Below are 15,723 nucleotides of genomic sequence, written 5' to 3' on the forward strand. Positions count from 1 at the left end.
GGCAGTACATATACTGTGTAAATATGTTTTGGATTGGTGAAGAAATGAAGGTGCTAGAGTGCAAACAACGTAAAATATAGTAATTTTTGTAAGTCATGGGCACATGACTCTGGTCCTACCTGTCCGATTTCGCTAATAATGTAAGTCATTCAAGATCTTGAAGTCATCCACATTCTGTATAAATATGATTAGGATTAGTGAAGAAATGAAAATGCTATAAAGGGTAAACAAAGTGAAATATAGCAAGTTTTGTCAATCAAGGGCACATAACTCTGGACATACTGATCCGATCTAGCCCATAATAGAACTCGTCCGAGATCTTGTGACCAAAACCATTGTGACAAAGTTTGATTTTGATTGCTTCAAAATTGTGTATGCTAGAGTGTAAACAAACTAAGTGTGAATGGATGACAGATGGACGGACGACGGACATTCATCGATCCTAATAGCCCACCATGAGCCTTCGGGTCAGGTGAGCTAAAAAGGGAGCTTTCACGGTTATCATAAGTTCATGACTTCATATTTGGTTGTTATTATTATTTTCTTATCATATATCGGAAATATAGAGAAACATAGGTGAAAAATATAAATTTACTTTAAATATGCTCAAATAATTAATGTGATATGTAATATAAATTAATGTGATAAGGCATGTATTTTTTTTTCGTTTTTTTTTTTGGGAAACCCACAGAGCATGTGATGCCATTCAAGTATAAAGTTGGAAACCACTAAACTCGATATGAAAATCTTGATCATTTCTAGTGTAACTAAGTTTATTCTGCAAAAACGAAGTTAATGACGGATAGGATAGTCATTGTACGAAATTATTTAGTGGAATGCAACCTATTTAGAAAATATTATGTAAGCGTCGAAGCGATAAAGATTCCCCGGGAAAAGCTGTCAAATTTATAAACATGGAAATGTAAACAAAACAGAAGTCTGCATTTGTTGTCGGGTGACACTGTTTCATTTTAACGAAAATATAACTGTAAGAAGAATTATGTGAATGTCATATTATTTTTCGATTGAGTGATAAGTTCTTATTCATTTAACACCATTTTGTCACAAGTTTTCGCGACATTTTAAATTTAGTTGGCTCGATGGTAATCTACCTGTATCCAGGGCCGTAGTATTAGCCTAAGCTTTAATGGCAACTCTTGTTAAGTTCCTCATCATACAATCCTCTTCTCTAAATAAGTATTCTTAAATCAATGTTCTTATACTGTGCTTAGTAACAACTACTCTTGAATTTCTTAGTATTCCAGTTCTCTTCATAATTTTAGTAGGCATTTAAACTGATTTAGATTAGTTGCAGAAATTGTTTCTTCAGATAAATTATTCCAAAAAGAAATTGATCTCTGACTGAAGGAATTTAATCTCATGTTGTGTACAGTCATACTGCCAATAGCGGATCACTAAGGAAACTTTTAGTGCGTCTTTATGTGCATTAATAATTCATCAGTTTCAAACATGTCCAGCTTGGAGATTAATTGTTCCTCTCCACGATCATAAACAGTTAAACAGTGTCTTAAATAAGTGTCCTCATGTGTCATTGACTGGTATCAGATCATTATATAATACTGTAGTAGAGAAAAGTAGTTGCTTTTCAGTAGGGGATTTTGTAGTTCTGGCTGCCATAACTTAACTGACACTGTTTTTATTTTCTGATGGCTGTGTCCATTAACTAACCAGTGTCAAACCGCAACATCTCACACAGTAGTCTCTTGTGAGAAACTGATGACGTCATGGAAAAGTTCAGAGCACGTGGTTATTTTTGAAAATTAAGATAAAAATTTTGCATATTTATGAATTTGATTTAATCGTAAACCATACATGCCATAATTTTTCAGGACCTTTCCGGGATTCTGAGTTAAAATTTCCGGGATTTTTACCCTTTGTCCGGGACATACACCATGACATTAGTATTCATCTGTTTCATGCATAAATATCATAAAATTATATGCAGTTTCAGGAAATAAACATTGTTCCCTCGCTTAGGAATAATTTGTTGCAAATGTGGTCTAGCTTTCTAAGGGAGGTAAATAGGGTAATTTACGTCTATAGTTCGGCATGTGAATTGGTTGCGTTCCCGAGGTGAACTGAATTAGGAGGCTTGCTATATACCACAGGCCCCATCTAACGGTATCCTTATGTTATAGCATTTATATAGTAAGAACTATATAATGCTATACCATAAGGATACCGTTAGATAGGGCCTATGATAAAATCGATATAAAATATTTCGGGTTGGGTCAATTTTCAAGGATCGGCCAGCAAAGGCATTCAGTAGTCAAAAGTTTTATTTAGAATATGTGTGACAATCAATCTACATTTTGAAAGATTACAGCCTTTTAAAATAATTATCGTTTAATTGACCGTTATCAGCCATTTCTTCCAATCAAGGCTACATGTAACTTCACCGCCTACGTGCTAACAACAATGAGATTTTCGGCTATTGTTCCTAATATTAAATTATCATAAAACTGTTATTGATTGCATAATTTTGTCAATTCATAATCAGGGTCATCAAAATAGCTGACTGTAAATTAATCTGGGTCATCAAAAGATCACAGTGCGCGTTCAATATGAGTGATGATCGGAGCTAGCTTAATCAACATGTGTCCCGCTCGAGGGCATGAAACTGATTATCGGATAATTAGGAATAAACAATGTGACACCGGGGACTGTTTATTTTGTTTTAAAATTCAACAATTTACATGCCAAAAAAACTAGTTTTTTTGGGGGGTTATTTTTGTTTTCTGTATTTTTAATTTTCCGGGACATTTCAACACTGTCCGGGACACCGGGACGAGTATGTGATTTCCGGGACAATCCTGGACAATCCGGGACGTATGACATGTATGCGTAAATATAACCATTTTCGAAAAAGTTAATAAAAAACGTACGTTTAAGTTCTCAGAAACGTTCTATACTGCCTATTGGTTTACAAAATGAAGAGTACCCTAGTCAGGTGACAACTGCATTGGCGGACAAAATATTGCAGATAGGGGTACCCATTTGAAACTTGTGTGTATAACTTATGTTCAAATTATGTTGCATGGAATATTTTATGTCAGATCAAAAGAAAAATGGATTAGAAATATTTTAAAGTAAAAGGTGAGTCCATTGCATTTAATTTGATGAAATTATAGCGTGACAGACTTCTGGCACGATTTCTGGTTAGGTTTCAGTACGGGACTTTTTTCAGCTCAGAGATCAGTAACACTAACAGCATATAAACATCTCCGAGTTGAAATTTTTTAGCTAGGGATTTTGTATTGCATGGCAATACTTCATTCACTTGTTATCAGTATAATATAATGCAGGCACTGATGCAGGACAATATCTTGAACTTAGATGAAGATTTGTTTTGCACAATCTTAATGATAGAATGCCCCCTTAAGTTTTTAGTAAACCTTTGTTTTCCAGTTTTGCAATGTTCACACATGTTTAGAATTTTTTTACTTAGACGTACATTCCAAAATAATCAGCTGCCATAGAAAGACTTTTCAGCATTGCAGGAAAAATCTCTTTCAGCCAGACATATCTGCTGTCTGATATCACCTTCGAAAAACTCTTAATGTTAAAATGTAATTATTAAGTATAAGTTACCATGATAAGGACACATTTGAAATTCGTGATAAAAAAATTTTGCTTTTGAGAATGAGGGCATACATTAAATTTTTTTCTATTTGTAGAAATATTACTAGCTAAGAATGGCAGATGCTGTAGAAATAAAGAAAGTCTTAAAGCAGTGGGAGACAGAGTTCTGGAAAGAACATGGTCGAAAACCAAACAAGGTATGACAGTAACTTGAGTAAAATATCCCTTGACAAAAGTTTAGTTTCAAATTTTCTCATTAAATCAACCTTGTGTAGTTTGTTATGTTGGGTTTAACATCATGCTGACACAATTATAGGTCATATTGTGACTTTCCAGCTTTTAATGGTGGAGAAAGACCCCATGTGCCCCTCCGTGCTTTATTTCATAGGGTTTTTTCTTGCAGTTTTAGTAGCATAGCCTATACCCCCAAATTTGTGAATTTTGACACGTAAATGTTCCAAATATGGAAATATTTAGTCTCATAGGATATAGTAAGGATGTGTTTAAGCACTTTCTAACATACACTTGTTTCACATTGTACATCCTCTTTAACATACTGCCATTACAAAATTGTCCATAATTTGGTCAATGTTTGTGCAATTTTGATGATTTTTTTTTCAGAATGTAGATTGGGAATTTTTGCACTCATTTTGGGAAAAATACATACTTTTTTGCATTGGGAATATAGCCGGATATCGGCTATGAAAATGGCCAAAAAAAAACATGTTTCATCAGGAGCCGGCACCTGGGTAGAACCACCGACCTTCTGCAAGCCTGCTGGATGGCTTCATCACATAAAGATTTCAATGCCCCAACATGGCCCGAACCCACATCTATGAGGGGCAAGTGATTTGAAGTCAGCGACATTAACCACTTGGCAAAGGAGGCTCTTCAGCTGTGTGTAGAGACTTATCCTAAACCCGCTTTTCTCTAGGGTGTATTAACAGAGACTTGGAGTTTTAAAACTAGTAGTTGTTGACAGTTCTCACTGACAGCCTTTTTATCCATTTCCTTTCTTCTTTTTTGAAATATTCTAGTCTGACTATGATGGGAAGTTCTGTAGGTATGCATTTTTTTTAATCTTTACATTTTTAATTACACATTTACAAGATTAATATAGTTATGTAAATCTTTGCACCATGCAGTTTTCACTGTGAACATTTTTAGCTCATCTGATTTTTTGAAAAAAAATGATGAGTTATTGTCATCACTTGAGCGGTTGTCGGCGTCGGCGTCGGTGTCGGCGTCGGCGTCGGCGTCTGCGTCGGCGTTGCCTGGTTAAGTTTTATGTTTAGGTCAGCTTTTCTCCTAAACTATCAAAGCTATTGCTTTGAAACTTGGAATACTTGTTCACCATCATAAGCTGACCCTGTATAGCAAGAAACATAACTCCATCTTGCTTTTTGCAAGATTTATGGCCCCTTTTGTACTTAGAAAATATCAGATTTCTTGGTTAAGTTTTATGTTTAGGTCAACTTTTCTCCTAAACTATCAAAGCTTTTGCTTTGAAACTTGGAATACTTGTTCACCATCATAAGCAGACCCTGTACATCAAGAAACATAACTCCATCTTGCTTTTTGCAAGAATTATTGCCCCTTTTGGACTTAGAAAATCAGTTTTCTTGGTTAAGTTTTATGTTTAGGTCAGCTTTTATCCTAAACTATCAAAGCTATTCCTTTAAAACTTGCAACACTTGTTCACCATCATAAGCTGACCCTGTACAGCAAGAAACATAACTCCATCCTGCTTTTTGCAAGATTTATGGCCCCTTTTGGACTTAGAAAATATCAGATTTCTTGGTTAAGTTTTATGTTTAGGTCAACTTTTTCTCTTAAACTATCAAAGCTATTGCTTTAAAACTTGCAACTCTTGTTCACCATCATAAGCTGACCCTGTACAGCAAGCAACATAACTCCATCTTGCTTTTTGCAATAATTATTGCCCCTTTTGGACTTAGAAAAATCATTTTCTTGGTTGAATATTATGTTTAAGTCAATTTTTCTCATAAACTATCAAAGCTATTGCTTTAAAACTTGCAACAGTTTTTCACCATCATAAGTGGACACTGTACATCAAGAAACATAACTCTATCCTGCTTTTTGCAAGAGTGATGGCCCTTTTTAGACTTAGAAAATCATGGGTAGGACAATATTTCTATTATACAAAAAAAATCAGATGAGCGTCAGCACCCGCAAGGCGGTGCTCTTGTTATTGTATAATTCTATGTTTCTTTCACTTGCATTTCAGACTGACATTGACTCTGCTCCAGGTGATATAAAAGGTATCTCATTTTTAGCTCATCTGATTTTTTGAAAAAAAATGATGAGTTATTGTCATCACTTGAGCGGTTGTCGGCGTCGGCGTCGGCGTTGGCGTCGGCGTCTGCGTCGGCGTTGCTTGGTTAAGTTTTATGTTTAGGTCAGCTTTTCTCCTAAACTATCAAAGCTATTGCTTTGAAACTTGGAATACTTGTTCACCATCATAAGCTGACCCTGTATAGCAAGAAACATAACTCCATCTTGCATTTTGCAAGATTTATGGCCCCTTTTGTACTTAGAAAATATCAGATTTCTTGGTTAAGTTTTATGTTTAGGTCAACTTTTCTCCTAAACTATCAAAGCTATTGCTTTGAAACTTGGAATACTTGTTCATCATCATAAGCAGACCCTGTACATCAAGAAACATAACTCCATCTTGCTTTTTGCAAGAATTATTGCCCCTTTTGGACTTAGAAAATCAGTTTTCTTGGTTAAATTTTATGTTTAGGTCAACTTTTATCCTAAACTATCAAAGCTATTGGTTTAAAACTTGCAACAGTTTTTCACCATCATAAGTGGACCCTGTACAGCAAGAAACATAACTCCATCCTGCTTTTTGCAAGAATGATGGCCCCTTTTGGACTTAGAAAATATCAGATTTCTTGGTTAAGTTTTATGTTTAGGTCAACTTTTTCTCTTAAACCATCAAAACTATTGCTTTAAAACTTGCAACTGTTGTTCACCATCATAAGCTGACCCTGTAAAGCAAGCAACATAACTCCATCCTGCTTTTTGCAATAATTATTGCCCCTTTTGGACTTAGAAAAATCATTTTCTTGGTTGAATATTATGTTTAAGTCAACTTTTCTCATAAACTATCAAAGCTATTGCTTTAAAACTTGCAACAGTTTTTCACCATCATAAGTGGACACTGTACATCAAGAAACATAACTCTATCCTGCTTTTTGCAAGAATGATGGCCCTTTTTAGACTTAGAAAATCATTGGTAGGACAATATTTCTATTATACAAAAAAAATCAGATGAGCGTCAGCACCCGCAAGGCGGTGCTCTTGTTATATTTTATTCTTTCCCATACTTGAGGCTATTAGTTGAGATAATTTACTATAACTTTTGAAGTTGTAGTTGAAATAAGATTGCTTCCAAAAGCAAAACAGGCTAAATATTTTTTTTTGTGGAAAATGAGCAAGAAACATCTTCAAGCAGTTTTTTCCAGACTCAATAATTCTAAGCAGATGAGGAAACTAAATTTAGGCAAATACGGAATTTAAAGTATATTATAAGAACTTTTAGTCTCCTTCTAGAGTTTCATCGGAGGGGACATACGGTTTACTCCCCCTAAACTCCCCTACCATACAACTGTCTGTCACACAAGATGGAATGCTGAGATAACTATAAAAAGTACAAGATGGTTTTTCATGGAACTTGGTACATGGATAGATGGCATTATGGGGATAATGCATGCCCGTATAAGCTCACCTATGTCCTAAATTCAGTTGCACTACAGTGCTTCTACAAGGGTGAAACCTTTATCCCATTAGGCGGAGGATATCAATTTACTGAATTTGCTTGTTTCCAATAAACCTCGCCTGTAGATAGATCTATCTATCGTAGGTTATTTAAAGAATACTCAGGTTTTCCTTAAAAATTGTGGTTCTTGTGGCAGAAAATATGACAGATGCCCTTTTCTGTAAGAGTCTTTTATTGCTGTACAGTCGTTTTTCTCCACCAGCAGAAGATTTAAACGCACTGGCCTCCAGATCATACGACAACAAAAAAAAAGAGAACATTTTTAGGTATCAGGAAAATAATGCTATATTTCTTAAGAAAGCTTTGAACTTTATTACTGACATATAAAATGTTATGGAAACACATGCGAATTAGTTGTTTTTACTAAATCGTGTACTCCCTGAACAATGAAGTTGTAAGGGGGGTATACTGGTTTCAGGTTGTCTGTCTGTCTGTAGACACAGTCTTGTGCGCACCAGCTCTCCTCATCCCCTTGACAGAATTTAATGAAACTTCACACAAGTGATAAGTAACAACAGTAGTTGTGCATTGAGCATGTTAGGTGCTTACAGAAAACAAATTTGCAGAGTTATGGGACTTTGGTTTTTGTTACTACACTATATACAGGCCCTTCCCCAGAAATTTTTTAAGGCGCTGGGGTAAAGTTTGCGTGGCGGGATAAGGGGTGGGTGCGGGAGGGGTTTCCCCTCCCGTGTTTGATTTTTTTTCTAAAAATCGAACCCAAATGGTGCTTTTTTAAGTATACCATATGCAAAAAAACACAACAACATGTATTTCATTACTTCTACATTTTCACATAATCATATAACCATCAATATATCATATACACTACACAGATGTCCACTTCTTTTATAAGTATTTTCGAACAACACATATGTCCTTCCACTTCTTTTGTACTAACACTAACAACATATAAGTGTCTTGTCTTTGGCACTGTTCCATTCCTTTACTGCACCACTGAAATTAAAGTCATTCATTTTTTGTCCCTGCATGGACACCATGAGTAAGGCATTAAGCACTTTCATGCTCACTGGTGAATGGTGGGTGGTCTTTACACATTCAACTGCTGAAACCTTTCTCACAATCTGAAAGTACCAAAAAAAAGTATTTGTTATTTTCCCAGAGCAAGGATAACCAAGGATGGATTTATATTGTAAAAGTTCCTAAGATTTGACATTTATCTTGTGTTCTTCTGCACAATGAATTGCAACAGTATTTCTGTTAAATATTTTGGGTGTTAACAACACCATTGCAGCTTTTTTACACACAGAAGCACTGGTTCTGTATTTCAAGTTTAACTATGTATTTTATGTATACACACCAGCTGTGGAGGTTGGTAGAAGCAGTCCCACTGTAGCGACTTTGCACAGGTTTGGGTGAGACTTGGACAGATTACCAATAATCCACTCCATTGTGCTCAAAGTGTTCATCTGTGGTAAGGGTGGCTTTCGCCTGTGCCCATTCAATAACCGCCCAGTCTTCTTCAAGGGAGAAGTGTGATGAAAGAGCCTGAAATGAAACATAAGTTACAATGACATGTTTCAATGACTTGACAAAATGAATCATAACTTTTTTGTTGTTGATAAGTTTCTTGTTTTTTTTTCTTCTAAAATTCTTTGGACCACACATGATGCTGTAAATATATTCAGTAAATAGAGATTCTAAATAAATCAAATTATGTTTATTTAGCATAGAAATAGACTATTGACTTCCTTGAAATACAGCAGAAGAGAATTCATTCATCTCTTTTACCGACTAGCCCGGTTCTTTACGTGAGAAAGTAGGCAGTTTATTTGGAACTGGTCTTTCCCAGGAACGATGGTTAGGTAACCTGCCCTAAATTTTGTTATTCCACTGAAACTTGTATCATTTGGTCTTTTTATGTTTACTTTGAGAGATACAAAAGAAAAGTGAAACAAAAATATCATAATAGATAAAGTTTAATATTTAGAAATTAATAGCAACTAAAACAATAGTAATTAAACATCCTCGAAAAAGTTTGCTTCAGTTCATCGGGAACAATGATTTCAGACTCCAAACAGTCAAAGAATCACTGGTCATTTTAATACAGTTGCCTTTCTCTGCTAATTTGATTACTCGATAACAATCAACTTACCCATGCATGCCGCCACCAACTGTTATCCCATTTCTTTGCAGAGACTAATTATAATCCTTAACTAATTATATTCCAATCACTCCTGTTCCCAAACTTGTGAAAACACAGACTTTCATCAACACGTGTCGTATTTAAACCCGTATCAGTACACGGTAAACAGCTAGCTACACTGTGTATTCATATAAACTACCCCGATCGATTTTACCTGAGGTATCTCACGGGGATGAAATCGCTTACTGATTTAAGACGCTGCGCTAATAATTGAGGCACCGCGCGGGATATTTAAGCGCTGCGGGAAGCTATATTTCATGTTTTAAGCGCCGCGGTAGCGCGGCGCCTTATGCGGCTGGGGAAGGGCCTGATATACATAGAGTCTGCATATGCAATCTTGTGCATGCCTAATTTCCTGAACCCATGCACACAATTGAATGAAACTTAATACAAGTGATCAGTAGTTACACTAGTTGTGCATGATGCATGTTAGGTTCTTTCAGAAAAAAATTCTGCACAGTTATGGGACTTTGTTTTTTGTTAATATACTATATACGTACAGTCTGCATATGCAGTTTTGTGCACATCTGGTCTCCGGAACCCTTGCACACAATTTAATAAAACTTCACACAAGTGACAGTACCAACCCTAGTTGTGCATAGTGCATGTTACGTTCATTTAGATAAATATTTTGCAGAGTTATGGGACTTGTTTTTTGTTATTTTGCTATATACATAGAGTCTGCTTATGCAATCGTGTGCACGCCTAATTTCCCGAACCATTGTGAACAATTTAATGAAGCTTTACAGAAGTGACCTTACTTATGTATGGTGCATGTTAGGTTCTTTCAGAAAGATATTCTGCAGAGTTATGGGACTTTTTTTTGTACTCTACTATATACATAGAGTCTATAAACATACAGTCCAAATAATTATGTGATCTTGTGTGCGTCAAATTGCAATGTACTGTGTAAGTGTGTGCAGGGGGTACATTCATCACCTTCAGTGATAGCTCTAGTTTACATTGAAAATTGAAAAGTGTAATGCTCTACTCAAGGTAAACTGCCTTAATTATAAATACCTGTATTTAATGGTTGTTACATACATATTCCTCCTTGATGTATTGGTCAAGACAGCGGGAAGTTTTTAATGCTGCTGTGGCTCTAGTTCGATTCCAGACGCTGGCATCTTTTTTTGTTGATTTTGCTTTTTAGCTCACCTGTCACAAAGTGACAAGGTGAGCTTTTGTGATCGCGCGGTGTCCGTCGTCCGTCGTCCGTCCGTGCGTGCGTCCGTGCGTGCGTGCGTCCGTCCGTAAACTTTTGCTTGTGACCACTCTAGAGGTCACATTTTTCTTGGGATCTTTATGAAAGTTGGTCAGAATGTTCATCTTGATGATATCTAGGTCAAGTTCGAAACTGGGTCACGTGCCGTCAAAAACTAGGTCAGTAGGTCTAAAAATAGAAAAACCTTGTGACCTCTCTAGAGGCCAAATATTTCACAAGATCTTCATGAAAATTGGTCAGAATGTTCACCTTGATGATATCTAGGTCAAGTTCGAAACTGGGTCACGTGCCTTCAAAAACTAGGTCAGTAGGTCTAAAAATAGAAAAACCTTGTGACCTCTCTAGAGGCCATATATTTCACAAGATCTTCATGAATATTGGTCAGAACGTTCACCTTGATTATAACTAGGTCAGGTTCGAAACTGGGTCACGTGCCCTCAAAAACTAGGTCAGTAGGTCAAATAATAGAAAAACCTTGTGACCTCTCTAAAGGCCATATTTTTCATGGGATCTGTATGAAAGTTGGTCTGAATGTTCATCTTGATGATATCTAGGTCAAGTTCGAAACTGGGTCACGTGCGGTCAAAAACTAGGTCAGTAGGTCTAAAAATAGAAAAACCTTGTGACCTCTCTAGAGGCCATATATTTCATGAGATCTTCATGAAAATTGGTCAGAATGTTCACCTTGATGATATCTAGATCAAGTTCGAAACTGGGTCACGTGCGGTCAAAAACTAGGTCAGTAGTTCTAAAAATAGAAAAACCTTGTGACCTCTCTAGAGGCCATATATTTCATGAGATCTTCATGAAAATTGGTCAGAATGTTCACCTTGATGATATCTAGGTCAAGTTCGAAAGTGGGTCACGTGCCTTCAAAAAGTAGGTCAGTAGGTCAAATGATAGAAAAACCTTGTGACCTCTCTAGAGGCCATATTTTTCATGGGATATGTATGAAAGTTGGTCTGAATGTTCATCTTGATGATATCTAGGTCAAGTTCGAAAGTGGGTCACGTGCCGTCAAAAACTAGGTCAGTAGGTCAAATAATAGAAAAACCTTGTGACCTCTCTAAAGGCCATATATTTCATGGGATCTGTATGAAAATTGGTCTGAATGTTCATCTTGATGATATCTAGGTCAAGTTTGAAACTGGGTCACGTGCCTTAAAAAACTAGGTCAGTAGGTCAGATAATAGAAAAACCTTGTGACCTCTCTAGAGGCCATATTTTTCATGAGATCTTCATGAAAATTAGTGAGAATGTTCACCTTGATGATATCTAGATAAAGTTCAAAACAGGGTCACGTACCTTCGAAAACTAGGTCAATAGGTCAAATAATAGAAAAACCTTGTGACCTCTCTAGAGACTATATTTTTCAATGGATCTTCATGAAAATTGGTCAGAATTTTTATCTTGATAATATCTAGGTCAAGTTCAAAACTTGGTCACATGAGCTCAGAAACTAGGTCAGTATGTCAAATAATAGAAAAAACGACGTCATACTCAAAACTGGGTCATGTGGGAAGAGGTGAGCGATTCAGGACCATCATGGTCCTCTTGTTTAAGATAGTTGAAAAACAAAAACTCATATTCTAATGTTCATAATATGACCAAACTTCAATTTTAAAGAAAGATCATATTTAGTCAAAATATGTCAGTGTCTTTAACATTTTCAGTGTACACTCAAAGCATGCATATTGTATATATGTATAAATATAGTTGAAACTTGGCACTTCAAATTTCTAGGGACTGAGCAAGCTACTTCCAGAAAACCAAAATTTGACTTAGAAATGATTTTTTGTGCAGGTGTTTTCATGACAGCACTTGAAAATATCTTTGAGATATAGCAGAAATTTCAAGCTAAACGAGTTTCAGCTATATATGTATATATTTGATATACAGTGTATATTCATGCTAGACTGTCTTAAAATTTCAGAAACTTATGTGAAGTATACAAAATTAAAGAAGTCTGCACCATCATCAGGGAAAGTGGCTGCAAAGGAAGACAACTCTAATTCTGAGAAAACTGTGCCAAGGACAGCCAACGTCCCAACAGAAAGCAGTGAACAGAATGTGCAAGATATAGACAAAGGCAAGATAACAAATGAGAATTTAGATATGAAAAAAGAGGGGATAGATGAAAATTCTGATTCAAACAAAGGGGAAGTAACAAATGAAAATTTAGGTATGACAGAAGCGAATGATAAGAACAGTGCAGATAAAGTTGAAGTATGGGGAAGTCAGTTTGATAGGAAAGTGACAAAAATAGAAGACACAACTTCAGGAAAAGAACGTCAAACTGGAGGGAATAAACCATCGTTTCTGAAGCATTTGGGAGAAAAAATGTACCAACAGTCACTGAAACTGAACAAAGGACAGGTATTTATGGAAGAAGCTTTAATGCTATTTTTCAGAGACTTTAAAGAATCTGATAAAAGTTGAATCCTAAATCTCCAAGGTGTGAAGTCTACCAGCCTGCCGCTGTACCTGTAGCTAAGTAGCGAGTTAAGGGGTCATTTGGGACTGAAACAGTGGTTTTGTTAGCAAATAATTTGGTGGTCTCTAAATGGTTTTGCTACCTTTGAAATACAGTAAAATCTACAAGTAAAGACTACCTTTTGGAGAGACTTAAAATGGTCTTTTTAGCTTGACTATTTGAAGAATAGTCTAGCTATTCTACTCACCCTAGCGTCGATGCGGCGTCACACCTTGGTTAAAGTTTTGTATGCAAGTACATACAGCTATCATTTAAAGGCATATAGTTTTGAAACTTATTTTTTCTTTTTCTAGGTCAATAACCAACCTCACTTGGTCAAGTTCCATAACTCTGACATGTATTTTGAACAAATTATGCCCCCGTTTGGACTTAGAAACTCCTGGTTAAAGTTTTATATGCAAGTTTATATCTCCAAAACTAATGCAGATATTGAATTGAAACTTCACATGTGTCTTCCGGGTTATAGAACTAATTGATAGCATCAAGTCCCATAACTTTGACCCATATTCTAGCCAAATTATGCCCCCTTTTGGACTTAGAAAATCCTGGTTAAAGTTTTGCGTGCAGCTATTACTTAAAGGCATATAGATTTGAAACTTCTTTTTTCATTTTCTAGATCAATTACCAACCTCACTGGGTCAAGTCTCATAACTCTGATATGTATTTTGGGCAAATTATGCCTCCTTTTGGACTTAGAAAATTCTGGTTAAAGTTTTACATGCAAGTTACTATCTCCAAAACTAATGCAGATATTGAATTGAAACTTCACATGTGCCTTCGGGGTTTTAAAACTAGTTGATAGCATCAAGTCCCATAACTCTGATACACATTTTGGTCAAATTATGTCCCTTTTGAACTTAAAACTATTTTGATATTTTAACATTTTGGGTAATATTTTCTTGCTTCTGGGACAATATTTCGAATAGTCGAGCTTGGCTGTCTTACGGACAGCTCTTGTTTGGCAGGCGGTCCTTGTCAGAGGTTACAATACAATGTAAATGTCAAAATTTGAAACAAAACAAAATAAATAAGAGAAATAATGTCTTCTGTAGAATATTCTCCTTGCCCAGGATCAAACTGTCAGCCCCTGAATTCATAGTCTTGTGCTCTGCCCCCAGCACTACACCTTAAATCATTGTAGAATAAATTGAAAGCCAGTGGGGTTATGCAGATATTCAGCATCTATTTATGTCAGCTTTAAGTTTACTAAGTAAGACCTACAATATGTCAGTGGTTGAGGTAACAGGTATAAGCATGGTTTTTGCTCTGTTTTTACAGGTAACAAAACCAAGTGCAAAACTATGGAGAAAACCAGATACACCTAGGCCAATAAAGCCTTATAAACCAGACAGTGAATCAGCTGACAGTCTATCTGATAAACTAGGTATGCTTATAATGGTGTTGATGATATAATTGTAGAAATCAGGGTAAAGATTGATAATATAGTTGCAGAAATCAAGGTAAAGATTGATGATATAGTTGCAGAAATAAAGGTAAAGATTGATGATATAGTTGTAGAAATCAGGGTAAAGATTGGTGATATAGTAGTAGAAATCAGGGTAAAGATTGATGATATAGTTGTAGAAATCAAGGTGAAGATTGATGATATAGTTGTAGAAATCAAGGTGAAGATTGATGATATAGTTGTAGAAATCAAGGTGAAGATTGATAATACAGCTGTAGATTTCAAGGTAAAGATTAATGATATAATTGCAGAAATCAGTGTAAAGATTGATGATATAGTTGCAAAAATCAGTGTAAAGATTGATGATATAGTTGCAGAAATCAGTGTAAAGATTGATGATATAGTTGTTGAAATCACGGTAAAGATTGATTATATAGTTGCAGAAATCATTGTAAAGATTGATGATACAGTTCCAGAAATCACAGTAAAGATTGATGATGTAAATATCAGTATAAAGATCATGGTATTGTGATCACTCTCTGTCCATCATGTGCCTTTCGTGATGCATCCATGACAGCTTTAGATGTTAACACTAGTGGTCACAATAGTTGCCAAGTCTCAATGAAACTTGACCAAAATGTTCGCGTTAATATTATCTAGGTCAAGTTAAAATCTGGGATAAAAAACTAAGTCACTGTTATACCGAAGGAAAACCTTACTGTCCAGATTTACCTGAAGTTTGGTCTGAATGTGTTCTCTTTGAAAACTATGTCAGTTGCAAAATTGGGTCATGTGGGATAAAGACTAGGTCTTACAGTTGAATCATGGCAAAAACGTGTTTACATTTGTCTACTGTACTTTTTACAAATCAATAACATGTGTCACATAGTCTGATAGATAGTTCATATTATTGATTTGTAAATAAGACATGACCACTACGGGATGAGCATTTTATTTGTCATTAATTTTCATGTGGGATTAATATTTGTGGATGTTGTGTTTGAGTCAAGCCATGATATTT

At 35.7% G+C, this 15,723-nt stretch overlaps 1 protein-coding gene and 1 long non-coding RNA gene across 5 annotated transcripts in view; one reads left to right on the forward strand and one right to left on the reverse strand.

Moving 5' to 3' along the window:
• Nucleotides 1-850: 850 nt before the first annotated feature.
• Nucleotides 851-15,723, forward strand: part of LOC123548927 (ATP-dependent DNA helicase Q4-like) — a 361,389-nt gene continuing 346,516 nt past the window's right edge. For 3 of the 4 annotated variants that reach the window (XM_045336581.2, XM_045336584.2, XM_045336583.2), the window contains exons 1-5: nucleotides 851-988; nucleotides 3,699-3,800; nucleotides 5,852-5,885; nucleotides 12,737-13,179; nucleotides 14,576-14,681. In XM_045336581.2, the coding sequence (XP_045192516.2) occupies nucleotides 3,717-3,800; nucleotides 5,852-5,885; nucleotides 12,737-13,179; nucleotides 14,576-14,681 (667 nt within the window). In that variant the 5' untranslated portion in view covers nucleotides 851-988; nucleotides 3,699-3,716. Of the gene's footprint in view, nucleotides 1,003-3,698; nucleotides 3,801-5,851; nucleotides 5,886-12,736; nucleotides 13,180-14,575; nucleotides 14,682-15,723 lie in introns of all 4 variants that reach the window. The other variant, XM_045336582.2, reaches the window with a different exon arrangement.
• LOC123548931 (uncharacterized) lies at nucleotides 8,057-9,664 on the reverse strand. The gene is made up of 3 exons (XR_008371358.1): nucleotides 9,528-9,664; nucleotides 8,733-8,920; nucleotides 8,057-8,496 (listed from the first exon to the last, which is right to left on the reverse strand). It is a non-coding gene; the product is annotated as an uncharacterized LOC123548931 (long non-coding RNA).

The sequence above is a fragment of the Mercenaria mercenaria genome, chromosome 6 (assembly GCF_021730395.1).
Source record: "Mercenaria mercenaria strain notata chromosome 6, MADL_Memer_1, whole genome shotgun sequence".
In the NCBI taxonomy this organism is placed as follows: domain Eukaryota; kingdom Metazoa; phylum Mollusca; class Bivalvia; order Venerida; family Veneridae; genus Mercenaria; species Mercenaria mercenaria.